The following is a 19,220-nucleotide window of genomic DNA, read 5'->3' on the forward strand; positions in this document are numbered from 1 at the left end:
TGCACTTATGTGGTTTTTAGTGATTCATTTCATGTAATTTCATTGAAGAAATGAACTTGTAGCTAATTTCATAACCATGAAAATAGGTATGAATTAGTTATGAGTATAGTTGATTCACTACGAAAGTAGGTTTCACATGTTTAAGGAAATTACACCATAACTAGCCTAGATGTAGTATTCAATGATCCAAATATAGCACTTGCATGAGTAGTTAGGGATACTACAACCTAAGGAGCTTTTATTTGTTATTTTGTATAATTTCAGTAGGTTAAATTTCTTATAATTCATTGATAGTCTAAATAATAGAGAAGCTTTAGTAATACCGGTAATTGTTCACTCTTCCTTGTGGGATCGACCCGATATATACCCTAAACTACTAGTTGACCTGTATACTTGCAGTGAACGGGTGTAATTCGGTTTTTTTTTAACTTGCACGTATGTAAAATACCCGTCAAGTTTTTGGCGCCGTTGCCGGGGAAGATTTGGCAATATCGGTGTGAAGAGCAACTTTATTAGTTTAGACATAATATTAGTTATAATGTGAATGTTATTTTCTGTTATTTTTGTATTTTATGTGTATGTGTTTCATTACCTATTTTTCTTACTAATTTTGCTTTTGAGGTTGTTTAAAAGCAATTTTAGGTGATGAGAAGGGTAGGTCAATTTGGAGGACAAAGCTTGAGAAGTGGAAGATTGGCAATGGATGGTTACCAAGTGCAAAAATCCTTCAACAGAGGTAACCAAGAATTTACTGAATGTATGTCTTTTGAAGATGGTTTAAGGTGCTTAAAGGCAAAATTTGATGTAATTAAGTTACAAGTTCAAATGGACACCATGATGCATGAAATTGAGCAGAGGAGGAATGTTAATGTTTTTAATTCTTATCATGTGATTTGTGACTTGTGTGGAGGTTATCATGCTACTAATACATGTATGCAAGCACAAAATGTGGATTATTATGATGAATTAGAGCATTACAATCCTTGTTTTGATCAATATAGTGCTAATTGGAGCAATTCTCCTGCTTATGGTTGGAATAATCAATGTACTTATAGTGATAATTCATGTTTTTATGATTACCAACCTGAAAGTGTCCAATATGAATCAAAACCATCTTGGGAGTTGGCAATAGAGAAGTTAGCTAATACACCTCTACCTTGGGAGTTAGAAAGTGAACCATTAGCTAATGATTCTAATGCATCTTGGGAGCTAGCTGTAGAAAATTTTTCTAATCAATTTGATTTAGCCATAGAAAAGCTAGCAAATGCAACCTCTGACCGTTTTGATAGGATTGAGGAAATGTTAGATGAATTAGCTTCTCACTTTGGTGATATACATGAGCAATTGAATGTATTGTGTGAAGTTATTTCCTCTAATAATGTGCAAAATGATCCTAGCATGAATGGTGGGAATGTTGTATGTGAAAATGGGTTGCATTTTGATGAAAATGATGAATCTCAAGAGTGTTTTAATAAGCAAATATCCATTTCACATGATAATATCTTTGGAACTAACTTTGAACCTCAAGAGGTGAGTTTTAATGACTCAATTTTCACCCCTCTTGAGGAGTGCATTGAAAGTATAGGTTCTAAAGGTATTCCTGCTCAAAATACTCTCATGACATTTCCTTTGGTAAGTTCTCAAGTGGTGCATATTCAAGGTAATATCTATGAAACACTTGGAATATGTAAGTCACTTTCATTTCTCACATCATTAGATTATGTGGCTTTTTCTATGAAGTCACCTTTTAATGATCCACCACGGCCTAAAATGGTGGATTATTCGTTAACTAAACCTCCTTGAAAAATGAGGTGATATAGTCAAGCTAATGACTATAAAGAAGCGCTTGTTGGGAGGCAACCCAACGATTTCTTGTTTTTAGTAAGTTTTGGTTGTTTGATTAATGTTTTTGTGTGTTTTGTAGGTAGCAATGACAAGGAATCATGCGAATTATTTCAAGTGCAAAGGAGTTTATAAGGAGTGGAGACTAATGCGAAAAAGGGAAGCTTAACCTTTATTTTTTTTGAGTTTTACAATGCTTAATTTTATGTTATGAGGTTAAGTTAGTCATTTGAATGAAGTTGAAGTGCATTCAAGTGTTTAAATGTGTTCATGACCTATTTGCACTCTTTTGAACCATTTGAGCACCATCATGTGCTTTGGAAGTGTCGAGGGGACTATTCGATCCAAGAACTTCAACCCTCAATTTGGATTCTACATGCTTTTGATTTGATTTGAGGTGTTGAGATTCATGTTTAAGTCACTTTCCATGTGTGTAAAGTGTTGAATTGTTCAAAATTTCATTGTAGAGCACGAATTAGAGAGTGTGTTTCAAGTTGGGGCCAAACTGAAAATTGCAGAAAAATCTGCAATAAATGCAGAATCCACGGATCCGAGCTCGGATCCATATGGATCCAAGGCCTCGGATCCACTTCTGCAATCAGAGAAAACTTCGTGCCACGGATCCGAGCTCGGATCCATATGGATCCGAGGCCTTATTTTTTTTTTTTTTTCAACTTACACACGCACTCACACCTAAAACACACACTACTCACTAAACTCACTCTTTTCACCATCCAATCTTCAAACCAAGTATACCAAAACACTCCTTTTTCACTTGAGAGATGATTTCATAGCTAAAAATTCTTCAAAAACAAGTCTAAATTCGGATTTGAGCTTAGCAAGAACAAGGGTTTCAAATTTTTGAACTATCCATTTGAGGCCGAATTGGAGTGAAATTTTTGGGGGTTTCTTCACCATTTGCATCCATAATCATCAACCAACAAGTTTGAGGTAACAAATCTTCACCAAATGTTGTCATTTGAATTTTGCCAATTTTTATTTTTTTTATTTTTGGGGCAATTTCGAATTTTTTTTTTCTCATTTTGTGAAGTTTGGTGCTTTACATTGTGCTTATTGAACTTATTGATGATTATTGGTGATGTTTAACTCATGAGTTTTTAATTATTTGGTGAATTTTTGCTAAATTTATGCCTAATTTGGCTTGGTGACAAAGTTGCATATTAAGTGGCCAATGTAGTATTTTAATTAGCTTTGTGGGAGTTTATGATATTCATGTGAGTAATTTAGATTACCTAATGAATGAAAAGGGGCTTGGTTGAATAATTTCTTGAATTCTTAGGTAATTCTAAAAGAAAAGGTGAATTGAAGATGACCTTAATTGATGAAATTCATAAATGCGCTTATAATCCTTGTGGTTCAATGGTTTCTAGTATTTCATGAATTCTCAAGAAGGTCATTTATATTTTGGCTTGGTGTGTTCGCCTCCATTTTGAGATTGCTTTTGTACTTGCGGGGATTTGATCATTGATGACAAAATGTATAAATGGAACTTATTTTGTTCATGATTGTGGATTTTTTGTGTGAAATTAGCTTCCCTTTGCTTTGGATACTAATGCATATATTTGATTAGCAAAGATTAGCTCATTTCATGTTTTTATCCCTTGAACATTGTATGGTTCCACATGCTTGATCATTTTTCCTTTTTCCTTGAATTGCATGATTTTGTTGATTGCAACCTTTTATTTTTAAGAAATTTATTTGTTTTGATTTTGTCTTTTTCAGGGTGCAATAAGTGAACTCTCCATTCTTTCTCAAATACGGTTGGAAATTCGTCACTTGGCCATGGATTCTGATTACGCAAGTTCAATTGAGCAGTATTTTCTTTTACTCTTTATTTATTTTCCTTTTCTCACATTGAGGACAATGTGAAGCTTAAGTGTGGGGGAGGAAATTATTGAACTTGCATTTTAAGCCTATGTGATGATATTTTGTGGATTTAAATGTTTAGAAATGTTGGAATTGTGTTTGAAATGTTTGCCATGTGGATAATTTGCTTGAAATTGGGTTTGTTGGCAGGGAGTTTTCATCCATTTATAAGGAGAAACTCTGTAAAAAATTTTCTAAAATCTTTTTCAATATTTCACTATGGCCCAAAAGTTCTTCAAATTTTTGCATTTTCATTCAAAAAGGGCTAATTGTTCCAACCTTATTCTTCCAATTGTTGAAATGTTACATGTATTTTGGAAGGTTTAGTCCTCTTTTAACTTGAAAATAGTATTATGCAATTAGAATTTTTACATTTTAGAAAGTATATTTGGTAAAGTAAGGAAAATTATGCCTATAATTTTACATGTTTAATGAGATTTTTTCTCTTTACTTAATTTTGCAAGTAAGTGATTGATATAGTCGATAAAGGTTATACTCCTCCTTTGATTATTTCTATAAATATTTTTTTTCTATGAGGGAAAAATAAAGAAAAAAAAAAGAGAAAAATATAAGAGAAAAAAAAAAGAGAAAAGAAAAGAAAGTAAAAATTGTTCTACTCCAATGATTCTCGTACCGAGTAACCGGGCGTTGGCATCTACAAATGTCGACATTCGCATAAAAAGGTACTTGAATTAAGAGTATGCATTAGCAACTTGAATAAGTGAAATGTTGAGTAACCGGGGATCTTCACCTAAAAGTGTCGATTTTCGCGTAAAAAGACATTCTCACTATTTAAGTAAAATTTGTATGAATAAATCCCTCTTAGTTATAGAATTTTGAGAAAAAGATGATTATAGGAGGAGGAAAGCTATAAATTGACTATGTGATTTGCTTATTTGTAAAATTAAGTTAGGGTAAGAGATTAAGTTTAATTTGTTGAATTTAGGGTATAATTATCTTTCCTTTACTTGATATTATGAGTATTTAGTGTAAATTGAATAATTGTATAATGATTATTTTCCAAATCTTGAGGAATTAAATTGGACAAAGTGCATATATTGTTTCACCTCTTGAATCATTGCATTTGATTATATGTGGATTGCTTGAGGACAAGCAATGATTTAAGTGTGGGGGAGTTTGATAAGTGATTAATTTACGTAATTATTGTATGATATTTTATATTATTTTTGGTCACTTTGGTTATATTATTGGAAGAATATGAATCATTTTGGCTATAATTGGTAAAAAATGCTTTTAAGTGGTTAAATGAGGTTTTTATCACTTTTTACTTGGATTTTGTGTATTTTGACAGTTTTGACACATTTTCGTATTTCGGCTATAACTTGAGCTACAATGATCGGATTGGGATGATTCTTGAACCCATTTGAAGATAAGAGATAGATCTACAACTTTGGTGAAGACATCCGAATCCAGTTTGAAGGTTTTCCAGGTCAAAAAGCCGAAGTACAAAGTCAATTGCTATTGGTCGAAACTGAAACAGGGCAATGAGCAGACAAGGGTATTTCAGTCATATCTCAGCCTACACAGATCCAAATGAGGTGATTCTTGATGCATTGGAAAGATAACTCAAAAGGCTACAACTTTCGTGTTTTACACATGAGCTGGTTCAGCCTCTAACATCAAGAAAAGATCGGTTGAAGTTGGGCCAAAAACAGAGCAAGTGATCCACACTCGGATCCACTATTCATCCGAACCCTCGGCTGTTTCTGGGTTAGTGGATCCGAGGCACTGTAGCAGCTCGGATCACTGGTCAGAAAAGGCTGCTTTATACGCGTAAAACTCAATTTCACCTCCACCAACTCACATGTGATGCTAGACATGTGAGAGACATTACCAGCTGTAAGGAGAAAGTGTAAAGCTTCATTTCTTGACCACCTTTCATCATTAAATAGCCAAATTCATTGCAAGAGATTAGGATCCAAGAAGAGATAGGAGAGATTGGAGTTCATAGCAGAAAAATAGAGTGAGCTACGGGAGAAAGCTTGAAACTGCAGAAATGTAGCTCTTTCATCTTCCTAGTGTTAGTTTAGCTTAGTATAGAGTAGTGTAGCTTTTCCATTCTTGTTTATTATCTAGATTAGGATGAAGATGGAGGATGAAGAAGGCAAGGAAGAAAGCTCATGTGACAAGGGTTGTATTCCTTCTAAACTCTTTATCTTTTGTATTTGATTCCAAGTTTAGTTAATATACAAGTTCTGGATTTTGTGTTCATTATGTGTTTCTAAAGTTTATACCTTGGGTTTGGTTGAACTTTCTATGATTGTTAGTGTTAATTGTTTGGTTATTTGATTGTTACGATTTGAGCAAGTTATTTAGCACTTTGGCTCTTTAAATCATGATTAATCTGGTACCATTGATTGTGATTATCTAAGGTGTTGTTTCTGCAATGAAAATTGAGATTTAACACTAGTTCAAGAAGTGCTAAACATAGGGAGTACACTCACGAAAGTAGAGGTGCACTTATGTGGTTTTTAGTGATTCATTTCATGTAATTTCATTGAAGAAATGAACTTGTAGCTAATTTCATAACCATGAAAATAGGTATGAATTAGTTATGAGTATAGTTGATTCACTACGAAAGTAGGTTTCACATGTTTAAGGAAATTACACCATAACTAGCCTAGATGTAGTATTCAATGATCCAAATATAGCACTTGCATGAGTAGTTAGGGATACCACAACCTAAGGAGCTTTTATTTGTTATTTTGTATAATTTCAGTAGGTTAAATTTCTTATAATTCATTGATAGTCTAAATAATAGAGAAGCTTTAGTAATACCGGTAATTGTTCACTCTTCCTTGTGGGATCGACCCGATATATACCCTAAACTACTAGTTGACCTGTATACTTGCAGTGAACGGGTGTAATTCGGTTTTTTTTTAACTTGCACGTATGTAAAATACCCGTCAGCTCTTCTCCATAAAAGACTTTTTTTAAATACTTTCTTTGAATTAATTAAATTTAACTGGCGTACATAAGTCAGTGCTGCTCTTTCAGTGCGTAGTTCATCATAGTTAATATATTAGCAGGGCATAAATTTTTTTTAAGGCAAATTGTAAATCTTTATTGATATACTAAGGGAAATTACACGAGCAGAAGGTTGGCATTGCAAGTGCAATCCGACACAGTGGCACAAAGACAACTACCTAGATTCCGTGTGTAATGATTTTGTTTTTATTTAGAATTTGATGTATTTTTCCTCGAAAATTTTGTTTTGATTCTCACAGTATCCTTCAATCGAGATAATAACCGTGAATTTTATCTTTTCAATTTGTTGTCCATTCACTTTCTCAGAATATTATTTTTCCTATGAAAATAAATTTTGAAAACATGCATATTTTGTAGCTCAAAGACAATATCACATTATATTTAATTGGTAAAATGTACTTCTACCAATAGGCAAAAGATATTTAATTTGTAACTATAAAATTACGAGAAGGTCTTTTGTAAGGTCAGCATTCATGTGCAGATAAATTACTCAATTGTTCTACTATCTGGAAAGTAAAAGTGTTCGTGTTCATACTTAAAAAAATGTTCATTTTTAAATATGCCATTGACATATATATGCATCAAAGTAAAGGCAAATAATTTAATTTCTAAGAATAGCCAAACCACAACTTTAATAACATCTATGATTAGTGGAAGATGGCTTGAGATAGCGTAGTTATAAGAAATTAAGAAGTTTAGGAATTATGAGTGACTCAGTGCAATAATAACTAAAACTTCAACTATCTATTATGCCAAGGGAGATGGTCTCTCCAAAATTAGAAAGGAAATATAGAAAAATAAAATTTCGGGAGATGTAAATTTTCATCTTTCTAGATACATGTTTTTTTTGGAGCCAAATTGTAATAGTATTTTACAGATCGGGAAAGGAAAGTTTGTACAAAACTAATGGCCTCTTAAACCGTTGACCACCACAAAGACCTTTAAGTGTCTTTGTGGGGTGGGAGGTCAAGGTTTGACCCTTGCCTCCCATCACTTGCCACTAATATGTAGCTTCTCCAAATCCAAACGGGTGTGTATTGCACCTGTTTGATGTGATGATAGTTCAGTTCTAATCAATTTTCCTTGATTCAAATGAATCCTCACTTTAATAGATTAGTGTGAGTGTAGGAGTAGTGCCAATTGACAAAAAAAAAAAAAGAAAAAGAAAGGAAAGTTTGTGCAGGAAACACATAGAGTTACTTAACTCTATAGCAATAACTCTATGTTAGGGTTTTATTTTTTTTTTTGGGGTAATTAGCAATAACTCTATGTTAGGGTTCAGTATCTGCCCCATTTGAGCCATTTATTGCATTGGGTTTTATTTTTTTTTTTTTGGGGTAATTAGCAATAACTCTATGTTAGGGTTCAGTATCTGCCCCATTTGAGCCATTTATTGCACCATATGGTTACTAGTAGCAACCGGTGCCCGGTGTCAAAATCAATTGATCATTAGTGGAATAGTTCAAGATCTTATTAATGTTATTGGAAGCCATCTATTGCACCATGTGGTTACTGGTAGCAACCGGAGGTGCCCTTGGTCTAAAATTATGTGTGATAAAGAATTTGGATTTCTATCTCAAAATCAATTGTCCATGAGTGGAATAATTCGAGATCTTATTAATGTTACTGGAAATTCTTAAAACATTGAGGCAGGATATTTAGTTCCTTAACACCCCCTCAGATGTAACTTGACAAATGGACTTAAGCCAATATAGAAAGAACCAAGTTCCAGTGAAACTATAAACGAGGGTAATATTACCCTGTTTTGTCCTTGCGTCTGTTTGTTGGGTATTGCATTCGTCTGTTACCCCATTTATAGTTGCGTTTGTTTCTTTCGCCATACACTTTTCCTTTTATCTAAATTTGAGTTTCGCTTTTGTATTGTCTCTTTCTTGTTTTGGGACTTTAGGAATTTTGTCCTAAACTTTGTGTTCTTCTTTGTTATAGTGGAATTTGCTCACATCCTCCCTTGAAGGTAGGTCTAATTGACCAAACCACATAAATCTTTGTATCATTGTCTTTTATTATTTTTCTCCACATTTTATTATAGCCTTCGTTATTACCAATTTGATGGAGTCTCATGTTGCGAGACTGAGCTACTCTCTCGAGATGTTTCTCCATATTATTCTCTTCTTGATGGTGAATCGAAATGTCAAGGAGTTTGGTTAGTGTCGGATCAAGTGAGCCATGGATTTGGCAGGGGTCTAGTTGGTGTTATTAGACTAAGGAGCCAAGGGTTAGCAGGGATCCAGAATTCAATTTGAATGTTGAAGAAGAGTGGATCCGTGTTGTTATAACAGATGCAGCGGAACAGAAGAACAAACAAGAATAGACAGGAATAACTTGGGGGAAATCAGATTTTATTAGGGTTGTAATCAGAATAGTTTACAGACTAAAATAAGGTGTATATATATACAACCAAACAGACTGGACCCAAAATAGGCCCAAAACAAGACCCAAAATAAAACAGACACGGTAACTAATATATACCGTAAGCTTCGGGGGCGTTGCCCCCGAACCCCCACCAGGGGCAACGCTGCCCCCCGGGCCCCCCCAGCCGGGGCGCGTCGCCCCCTGGACCACCGACTCGCTGACCGGGCAGCGAGATCCCCGTACAGCTCAGCGGGGGTTGAAGATCTAATTCAAGGCATCTCAACAATCTCCACCTTGACTTGAATTTTTCCCGAAAAATGTAACAGACGCACTAATGAAGTGCCAGAAGTACTCAGAGAATTATCTCTAAGTACCATCAGAATGCCCATAAGGGCCATCAGAAACTTAGGACATTTAGCAAATCCAAACAATGTTTGAATTTGCTATGAGGGACCGGCTTGGTGAACATATCAGCAGGATTGTCAGCAGTGCCAATTTTCTTCACCTTGATCCTTGTCTCAGATCTCAAGAAATGATATCGGACATCAATGTGTTTAGTCCTCTCATGATGAACTTGATCCTTGGCTAAACATATTGCACTGAGACTATCACAATATATATTAGCCTGATCCTGATGTAGGCCAAGATCTCCAACCAGCCCCTTTAACCAAATTCCCTCTTTAGCAGCCTCCGTCAGTGCCATATACTCTGCCTCAGTAGTGGACAGAGTCACTGTAGGTTGTAGAGTTGCTTTCCAACTAACTACAGAATGCCCAAGAGTGAAAACATAACCAGTCATCGACCTCCTACTATCAACATCTCCAGCATAATCAGAATCTGAATAGCCTGTAACCAAACACTCTGTATCACCTCCATAGATGAGACCAACATCAGATGTACCCCTCAAGTACCGAAAAATTCGCTTCACTGCCAGCCAGTGCTCCTTCCCAGGATTAGCCATAAATCTGCTAACAACACTGACTGCATGTGCCAGATCAGGTCTAGTGCAGACCATGGCATACATCAAACTACCCACTGCACTAGAATAGGGAACCTTAGCCATATACTCCATCTCAGATTCTGACTGTGGTGCAAGTGTAACTGATAGTTGAGCATTCGTTGCACTCGGAGTATTCAAGGGTTTTGCTGTAGACATGCCAAATCTGGATAGTACCTTCTCAATATAGCTCTTCTGTGATAAGAAAAGCTTTTTCTGACTTCTATCCCTGAAAATCTCCATTCCCAAAATTTTCTGTGCTGCACCCAAGTCTTTCATCTCAAACTCTGCACTGAGAAGACTTTTCAACTTCTGTATATCAGCTTTATTCCTCGCAGCTATGAGCATATCATCTACATACAGAATCAAATAGATCATCGAACCATCTTCAAGTTTGTTGTGATATACACAACAATCATACTGACTTCTGTTGTAACCTAGCTCAATCATGTAGCCGTCAAATTTTTTGTACCACTGCCTTGGGGACTGCTTTAATCCATACAAAGATTTCTTCAACTTGCATACATAATCTTCTTTTCCCGGAACATGAAATCCATCTGGCTGAGTCATATAAATCTCTTCATCTAACTCTCCATGTAGGAAAGCTGTCTTCACGTCTAGCTGCTCAAGTTCTAAGTCCTGATGTGCAACCATTGCTAGTAGCACCCTGATAGAAGTGTGTCTGACCACTGGTGAGAAAATCTCATTGTAGTCTACTCCTTCTCTTTGAGTGAACCCTCTTGCAACAACACGTGCTTTATACTTGATGCCCTCAGCTGGAGAAATTCCTACCTTCCTTTTAAAGACCCATTTGCAAGTCACAACATTTCTCTCTGCTGGCCGTTTGACCAATTCCCAAGTGCCATTCTTGTGTAACGACTCCATTTCATCACCCATTGCAGCAAGCCATTGAGCTGACTCACTGTCTGAAATAGCTTCTCTATAGGTAGAGGGCTCGGGAGAATCCACCTCCTCAGCAACCTGAAATGCATAACCTACAAAATCCCGATACCTGCTGGGAGCTTGTACTCCCACTCTCCTTGCACGATCATAAGCAATACCATGCTGCTGAGTTTCTGACGCAGTATGGGATATAGGTGTCAACCTTTCTGCTGATGTAGGTTCTGGAGACTCTACTTCTGCAGGAGGTTCAGTTTCATAGGATAGCTGTTGATAATCACTAAATTGCTGCTGTGATTCAAAACCATTTTGAATGATTTTTAGCTCCACCTGTTTATCAACACCTGCACTTTCTTCATCACCTGCACTTTCTTCAACAACAGCCTTCACAGAGGGGTTAAGTATAGAGTTTTCATCAAAAATTACACTTCTACTAAGTATAACTTTCCTTTCTGAGGGTGACCAGATTCTATACCCTTTAACCCCATCTCCATATCCTAGAAACACTCCCTTTTTAGCCCTTGGTTCTAGTTTACCCTCACTGACATGATAATACGCAGTACAACCAAAAGCCTTCAAATTTGAGTAAGTAGGGGACATACCAGACCACACTTCATAAGGTATCTTGCAGTCTATACCTGTATGAGGTGCACGATTGATCAAGAAGCAGGCCGTGCTCACTGCTTCCGCCCAGAACCTCCTTGGCAAACCAGCATTGAAGAGCATACACCGTGCTCTCTCTAGAAGTGTCTGATTCATGCGTTCTGCTACACCATTTTGTTGTGGTGTGTGTCGAACTGTGTGATGCCGGGCAATTCCTTCATCTTTGTAAAATTCATCGAACTCCTTTGAACAGAATTCCAGACCATTATCAGTTCTCAGCCTTTTGATCTTCTTTCCAGTTTGATTCTCCACTAAGGCCTTCCACTGCTTGAAATTCTTGAAAGCTTCACCTTTTTCCTTCATAACGATTACCCAAGTCATCCTTGAATAATCATCAATTATGGATAAAAAATACCGACAGCCTCCTAAGGACTCAACTCGTGAAGGACCCCAACAGTCAGAATGGATGTAATCCAGTGGGCCTTTTGTCCTGTGAATCGCCTTCCCAAACTTTCTGCGATGTAATTTACCGAAAGTACAATGTTCACAGAATCCAAGATCAGTGACCTTGTGGCCTTCTAGAAGATCACGTTTAGACAGAATCTGCATCCCTCTTTCGCTCATATGACCAAGCCTAATGTGCCACAACTTGGTCATATCAGACCTGCGATCTTCAGAAGATGCAACAGCAGCAGCAGCAGCAGAACCTGTTAGCGTAGAACCTTGTAAGATGTACAGGGTGCCATGCTTAACTCCTTTGAGAACCACTAATGAACCTTTACTGATGCACAACTCTCCACTTCCTCCGCTGAACCTGAAACCCTTACTGTCAAGAGTACTAAGTGATATCAGATTCTTCGTCATTTTAGGGACGTGCCTGACTTCGTTCAGTGTGGCAATTTTTCCAGTATGTGTCCTGAGCTTAATCGAACCGATTCCAACAGCCTTGCAGACAACGCTATTAGCCATCACAACATTTCCGCCATCTATCTGCTCATATGTTGTAAACCATTCCCTATTTGGACATATGTGATAGGACGCCCCAGAATCAAGAACCCACACATCAGAGTGATGTGTTGGTTCATTTGCAATTAGGGCTAGGTCTTCTTCTGAATTTTTCGCTTCCTTTTCTGCAACTGAAGCTGAAGCGTGTTGTTTTTCTTGCTGTTTCTTCTTCTTGGGACAATCAGATTTCCAATGACCCTTTTCCTTGCAATAGTTACAGACATCATCCGGCTTGGGACCTTTAGAGAACTGCTTCTTATTTCCGGATTTCTTTTTTTCCAATTTTCCTTTACCACTACTGACAACTAATCCAGCAGCCTGATTATCTGTAACATTACCAGCCGCCTTATGGCGCAACTCTCTACTATGCAGTGCTGATCTTACTTCTTCTAAAGTCACTGTATCTTTACCGCCAATAAAAGACTGAACAAAATTCTCATACGATAACGGTAAAGACACTAACAGAATCAACGCGGCATCCTCATCCTCAATTTAACATCAATATTACGCAATTCAAGAAGAATTGTATTTAATTGATCTAAATGTTCTCGAAGAGGAGTACCTTCCTGCATACGCAGACCGAACAGACGTTGCTTTAGGAGCAACTTGTTGGTTAAAGACTTCGTCATATAGAGACTTTCAAGTTTAACCCACAAACCCGCAGCAGTTTCTTCACCGGCGACCTCAGTGATGACATCATCTGCCAGACACAGCATGATTGTCGAGTGAGCCTTTTCCTCCAGACTCATCGACTCTTCATCAACGGAATCCGATTTCTTCTTCGTCAGCGGATTCCACAGGCCTGCTGCTTTAACAGAGCCCGCATCTTGATCTGCCATAAACTGAAACTATTTCTCCCGGTGAACTTGTCGATCTTGATGTTCAAAGCAGACATGTTGTTGCGTGATCCGAGCCCTAGGACAAACCTAGAGCTTTGATACCAGCTTGTTATAACAGATGCAGCGGAACAGAAGTACAAACAAGAATAGACAGGAACAACTTGGGGGAAATCAGATTTTATTAGGGTTGTAATCGAAATAGTTTACAGACTAAAATAAGGTGTATATATATACAACCAAACAGACTGGACCCAAAATAGGCCCAAAACAAAACCCAAAATAAAACAGACACGGTAACTAATATATATCGTAAGCTTCGGGGGCGTTGCCCCCGAACCCCCACCAGGGGCAACACTGCCCCCCGGGCCCCCCCAGCCGAGGCGCGTCGCCCCTGTACAGCTTAGCGGGGGTTGAAGATCTAATTCAAGGCATCTCAACACGTGTATGGGAGAAGAGGTGACCTTAGGTGATAAGATGGAATTCTGTTGAGTATTAAAGTAGGTTCGAAGAAGGGCTTATAAATTTGGGTTTAATGTTGGAGTTACTCATGAAGGGGGAGATTTGTTAGGTTCATGAGTAAAAAGATTACGTCCCATATTGGTTCGAAAAATAGAGAAAGAGTGATTAATATGTAAGTAAGGGTCCAAGACCTAATGACTTAAGTTGTTGGGTCAAAATTGATTTCCTAACTTATATATTGAACTCTTTGATAGATTCTTTTGAGATATTTTTCCCTATCAATTGATACTTTTGTGATATTAGCTCGTTAGGACTCCTAAGAAAAAAAGGCGGAACAAGTTTACTAGTATTTTTTTTTTATTTTTTCATATATCGAATGCAAAATCAAGGTGGAGAGGTGTTAGCATTAAATAACATGCAAGTGGCTTTCCATCCTCCGTGTCTTTTGGTCAGATGCAATGGGCTAAGAAGCTAAATTTCTACCGTCCTACAGTCGTACTAATATGAAGGCCAAGTTTTGTTTTCCTTTGAAGTCGAAAATCAGCAATAATCTTGGTTCATATACTGTACAAATTTCAGTCGCAATTTTGCCTATAAAAAGAGGGACTTCAAAAGCCTTGGATTGCACCACACTACATTGCTTAAACCCCGAGAGACAGAGAGCTCAGGGAGATTTTTCCATTTGTCTCAATTTATATTTCTTTTTTGTATTGTGTCTTTCCTGTTTTGGAATATGTTTTAAACTTTGTATACTTCTTTATTGGAATTTGCTCACCTCCTGCTGTAGACATAGATTTAATTGACTGAACCACGTAAATTTTTATGTTATCATCTTTTATTATTTTCTTCACATTTTATTATAATTCTCGTTATTGTTTTTGTGGGTTATCAAATTAATTTTTCGTAACAATCCAGGCTGGATTCTAACACGTGAAATGTCGAATACCCGTAAAATGATATCTTCAACTGAAGTGGAGCAAAAAGATGATCACTTTAAAGAGTTTTTCCAGAGGTTGCAACCAAAGAAGCTTGTAGAAGGGGAGCTGCTGGCTAATTACCAAGGGGTTTGGTTTGCTGCAGATTTACTTCGAGCTACACTAACCTTTCAAAAGCACTTCAAAGCCAATGACTCTGACATTATTTTGGCCACCATGCCGAAATCAGGAACCACATGGCTGAAAGCCCTCGCCTTCAGTATTGTTAACCGTAACAATCATTCAGTTGATGAGAGCCCTATGCCCTCCTCCAACCCTCATTATCTGGTTCCTTTTCTCGAGATGTATCTGTACAAAGATGGTAATATTCCTAATATAGATGCTATGCCTTGCCCGCGAATCCTTGCGACTCACCTACCTTATCAATTCCTTCCAAGCACCATTTTGGATTGTTCCAACCGTCGAATCATCTACCTTTGCCGAAACCCTTTGGATGTATTCACCTCTTGGCTGCACTTTGTGCTGCAAAATGGTTTTGCATCAAGGCCATCGGCGTCTCTTGATGTACCTTTTGAAACATTTTGTCAGGGCATATACCCGTATGGTCCACTCTGGGACCATTGTTTGGGATATTGGAATGCAAGCTTGAAGGACCCTCAAAAAGTGTTGTTTTTGAAGTATAATGATAGCTGACTTCTTAGGTCATCCATTTTCAGCTGAGGAAGAGGAAGCAGGTTTGGTTGAAGAGATAGCAACGCTTTGCAGCTTCGAAAATCTTAAGAATTTTAACTGTAACAAAGAGGGGGAGATACAAACTGTTTTTAGAGCTAAGCATAATTCCTTTTTCAGGAAAGGAGAAGTCGGTGATTGGGTGAGTTTGGTTCCTCCATCCATGGCGAAACGACTCGAAAAACTGATGCAAGAAAAGTTGGGTGAATCAGGGTTGACACTGGATATCCATGGCAATTCTGTCTGAAGAAGATGAATGTTGGATAGGACGGATCCATGTTTCAACAGTTTTTCCTCAAAAAACAAAGAAAACAAAATAAAAGGCCTAACTCATTTACGTTCAAATTCCTAACTTTTGGATGTGTGATCTCACTTAATCCAAACAAGGATGTTTGTTTACACCACCCATTCGACTAATTCTTAATCATTAATTGTATTGGTTCACTGCAGACTAAAACCCCCAAAAAAAAAAAAACTTAATTCTTTTTTTTCCCCCTAAAGTGAGAAGGGTACTACTATCGGCAAACAAAAATTTGCGCACAATTCTATGAGCAAAATCATTATTTGATTGGTCCTCTCTCGAGGGTAGGAATAGTGGCTCCCACTTCTTCTAGACTTTTTCAATTTACGTAGAATTCAAACACAATTTACAAAACCATCTCCAGACTAGAAACCCCCAACAAGACTTAATGAGAAGAGTACTACCAGCATACAAAAGTTTGAGCACAATTCTAAGAGAAAATCATTAGCTCCATTTGAAGAAGTAAGAAAAAGAGTTAAACGAGTCAAAGTGGGAGTGAAATTTTTTATTGTACTCTAAATTGCTCAATTCCTTAGTTTGGAAAAGGCAATGCAAGTAATCTCAATTGGTCCACAAACTTTGCCATGAGTTAAAATTCTTCCCAAATAACTGGTACAATTTTGTAGCACCCACCATGTATTAACTTATTACAACTACAATAGAAAGTACATGTTAGTTTTTTCAAATTTGTACGTCTAGACATTATTATATTTTGAATTTTTGTGCTGTTGGCCGAATGTTGACTGTTAATAGCCACCGACATTGTAGCTGTCCCTGCCTCTTATCCGTAATGTGTCAGCTAGAAATGTTGGAAATGTTACATGTGCACAGATGTGTATGGTAAACATGGTGCAAAACAGAACATTTCCATCAAATTTAATGAAAGGTAAAGGATACTAACGCACAGCAATAAGCAACAATAACTTAAAGATCTTGAGGGTGGGAGCTTCAATCTTGATCTGTATTAGGGCATTTGTTTTATATTCTTAATTTTGCAGTTAGAACTTTTGAGCTTGAATTTCCAAAGGTGGCGGGATGGCAGAGAGAAATGCCCAGATGAAAAAACATGCATAACAGTCTAGTGCTCATCTTTACGAGATACATTTGCCATGGAATTCCATCGTCAACCCTGATTCACCGGAATTTTCTTAGGCCAGATCTTTAAGTTGGTTGGCCATGGAAGGAGTAAAGTGCCATTGACTGAATCTTAAGTTCGCTGAACAGTGTCACTGATTGGACCTAATCGAAATAAACTTGAAGATTTAGGCTATAAACTTTTTAAAATTAAGAGTTTAAAGTACAAAGTATCCGGAATACAAATTTAAGATACAAAGTGAAAAAATGATAAAAGTTTAAGGGTATAAAGAGAAATTAGTCCAATTAGGATTAACCCTTAAGCAAGGACCAACGCTCATCAGATTAATGACTTCCTTGGATCTTGTTTCATTTTCCTTGTCATTTTACGCACCAAGCCTGGCAAATTTTAGTAAAAGAATTTTTTTATATGAAATTCGTTTAAACCGTTTTAGTATTTTGTTAAATAAATTTTTTCATCCTTTAATTTTTAAATAATAACTTTATATCTCTTGAAGTATTGAAAGGTAGCCTCTAACTAGCATCTATTATCGTTCCTCTAACTTCTATGCCTTGCTACCTGATACGGATAGTACGGCGTATAATGATAATAATAATAACTACTCCTATTAATTTTTACTGCACCAATTTTAAAATTTTTTGTAATGTAAAACTTTACATCGAGATGCACATTAAAGACATACATTTTATGATCACCTGACTTGTGGTACCTCGCACATTAAAGCACCTACTTTATTATCTGTAGCCAGCTATGATCCAATGGAATTAATATAGAATCCTTTTCCACCAATTAAATATCACAAGACTTCAAGTATGGTTAGCCTCTCACTCTCATCGACTGTGTGATTGATGCACACAGATATTTGACATATGAAAGAGGGGTCTCTCTTAGTAGTAATATTTATTTTGTAACTTTTATTGATGATTTTGTCAGAAAAATTTTGTGTTTTGTTTTGAAATCTAAATATCAGGTTTCATATATGTTCAAAGATTTTCGTAGCAAAGTTGAGAGGGGCACTAACAATTTCTTGAGATATTTTTCCCTATCAATTGATAGTTATGTGATATTCAATGATGGAGCCAAGGGGGGCAGAGGGGGCCATGGCCCCCCCTAAGTTTTGAGAATTTTAATTCATAATATGTAAATATATGTGTAAAATAAAATTGGCCCCCCCAAATTTTTACAATTTTAGTGAGAGTTGATATATATATATATATATATATATATATGAATTAGTCATCTTTGAATGGAATGGCTTGCAAGCTTTTAATTTGACATGAATGTCCATTTGCCTATTACATTCATTGTTTGGCTCATAGGTTTCAACTTGCTTTATTTGCAGCTTCTAGAGAAGTAGCTTCTGTTCACCAATTCTTCTCCAATTTAGTTTTCATTATCAGCATTGTTACTGCATCTAGCAAACGTAATGACGAATTAAAGAAGGTTCAAGCAATTGAAGTTGCTACTAAGATTGCTAATGGTGAACTTGAAACTGGAAGGGGGATTAATCAAATTGGCACTTTAAAACGAGTTGGAGATACTCGTTGGGGTTCTCATTTGGATTCTATTTCTAGTTTACTGAAAATGTTCAATGCTACTTGTGTGGTTTTAAGTAACATTGCAGTAGATGAAAATCCATACTCTCAACGTTTGTTTTCACTTTGCATCTTATGAAAGACATTATGGAAGTTACTCATCTTCTTTGTATAGCATTGCAACGTAAATCTCAAGATATTTTGAATGCAATGCATCTTGTCCCAAGCACAACAAAGCTACTGAAGAATTTTCGAGATTCGGGATGGGATGATTTCTTGGTGAAAGTTAAATTATTTTGTAAGCAACATCAAATTGACATCCCATGTATGAATGCTCAATATATTGCAAGATGTGGTAGATCTCGAAGTAATCATGATGAGATTAGTGTGGAGCATTATTATCGAGTGGATATATTTCTTGCAACAATTAATTATCAATTGCAAAAGTTACATAGCAGGTTTAATGATTATATCGTGGAATTGTTTGTTTTGATTACTGCTTTAGATCCTAGAAATGGATTTATGCTATTCAAGATTGATGATATTTGTAAACTTGCAGAGAAGTTCTATCCGAATGATTTTATAGAGTAAGAACTAGTACATCTAAGAATAGAACTTCAACATTTTGAGCTCGACATTCCAAATCATCCTGAATTGCAAGAATTATATTAATGAGTTATGTCAAGACTTGGTGAAGACAAGAAAATTAG

General features: G+C 36.6%; 1 protein-coding gene across 1 annotated transcript; it reads left to right on the forward strand.

The window, feature by feature from the left end:
* Positions 1 to 14,849: 14,849 nt before the first annotated feature.
* LOC113706518 (uncharacterized) lies at positions 14,850 to 19,101 on the forward strand. Its single transcript, XM_072063891.1, has 5 exons — positions 14,850 to 15,210; positions 15,551 to 15,811; positions 16,711 to 16,765; positions 18,295 to 18,623; positions 18,686 to 19,101. The coding sequence occupies exons 1-5, from the start codon at positions 14,850 to 14,852 to the stop codon at positions 19,099 to 19,101; spliced, it is 1,422 nt and encodes a 473-aa protein (XP_071919992.1).
* The last annotated feature ends 119 nt before the right edge of the window (positions 19,102 to 19,220 follow it).

The sequence above is a fragment of the Coffea arabica genome, chromosome 8c, assembly GCF_036785885.1.
Source record: "Coffea arabica cultivar ET-39 chromosome 8c, Coffea Arabica ET-39 HiFi, whole genome shotgun sequence".
In the NCBI taxonomy this organism is placed as follows: domain Eukaryota; kingdom Viridiplantae; phylum Streptophyta; class Magnoliopsida; order Gentianales; family Rubiaceae; genus Coffea; species Coffea arabica.

Coding starts and splice junctions, on each gene's coding strand:
- LOC113706518 (XM_072063891.1), top strand. CDS start 14,850: ATGTCGAATACCCGTAAAATGATATCTTCAACTGAAGTGGAGCAAAAA. Junction 15,812..16,710: donor GTTGACACTGGATATCCATG/GCAATTCTGTCT, acceptor ACATGTGCACAG/ATGTGTATGGTAAACATGGT. Junction 18,624..18,685: donor TGAAAATCCATACTCTCAAC/GTTTGTTTTCAC, acceptor TTCTTTGTATAG/CATTGCAACGTAAATCTCAA.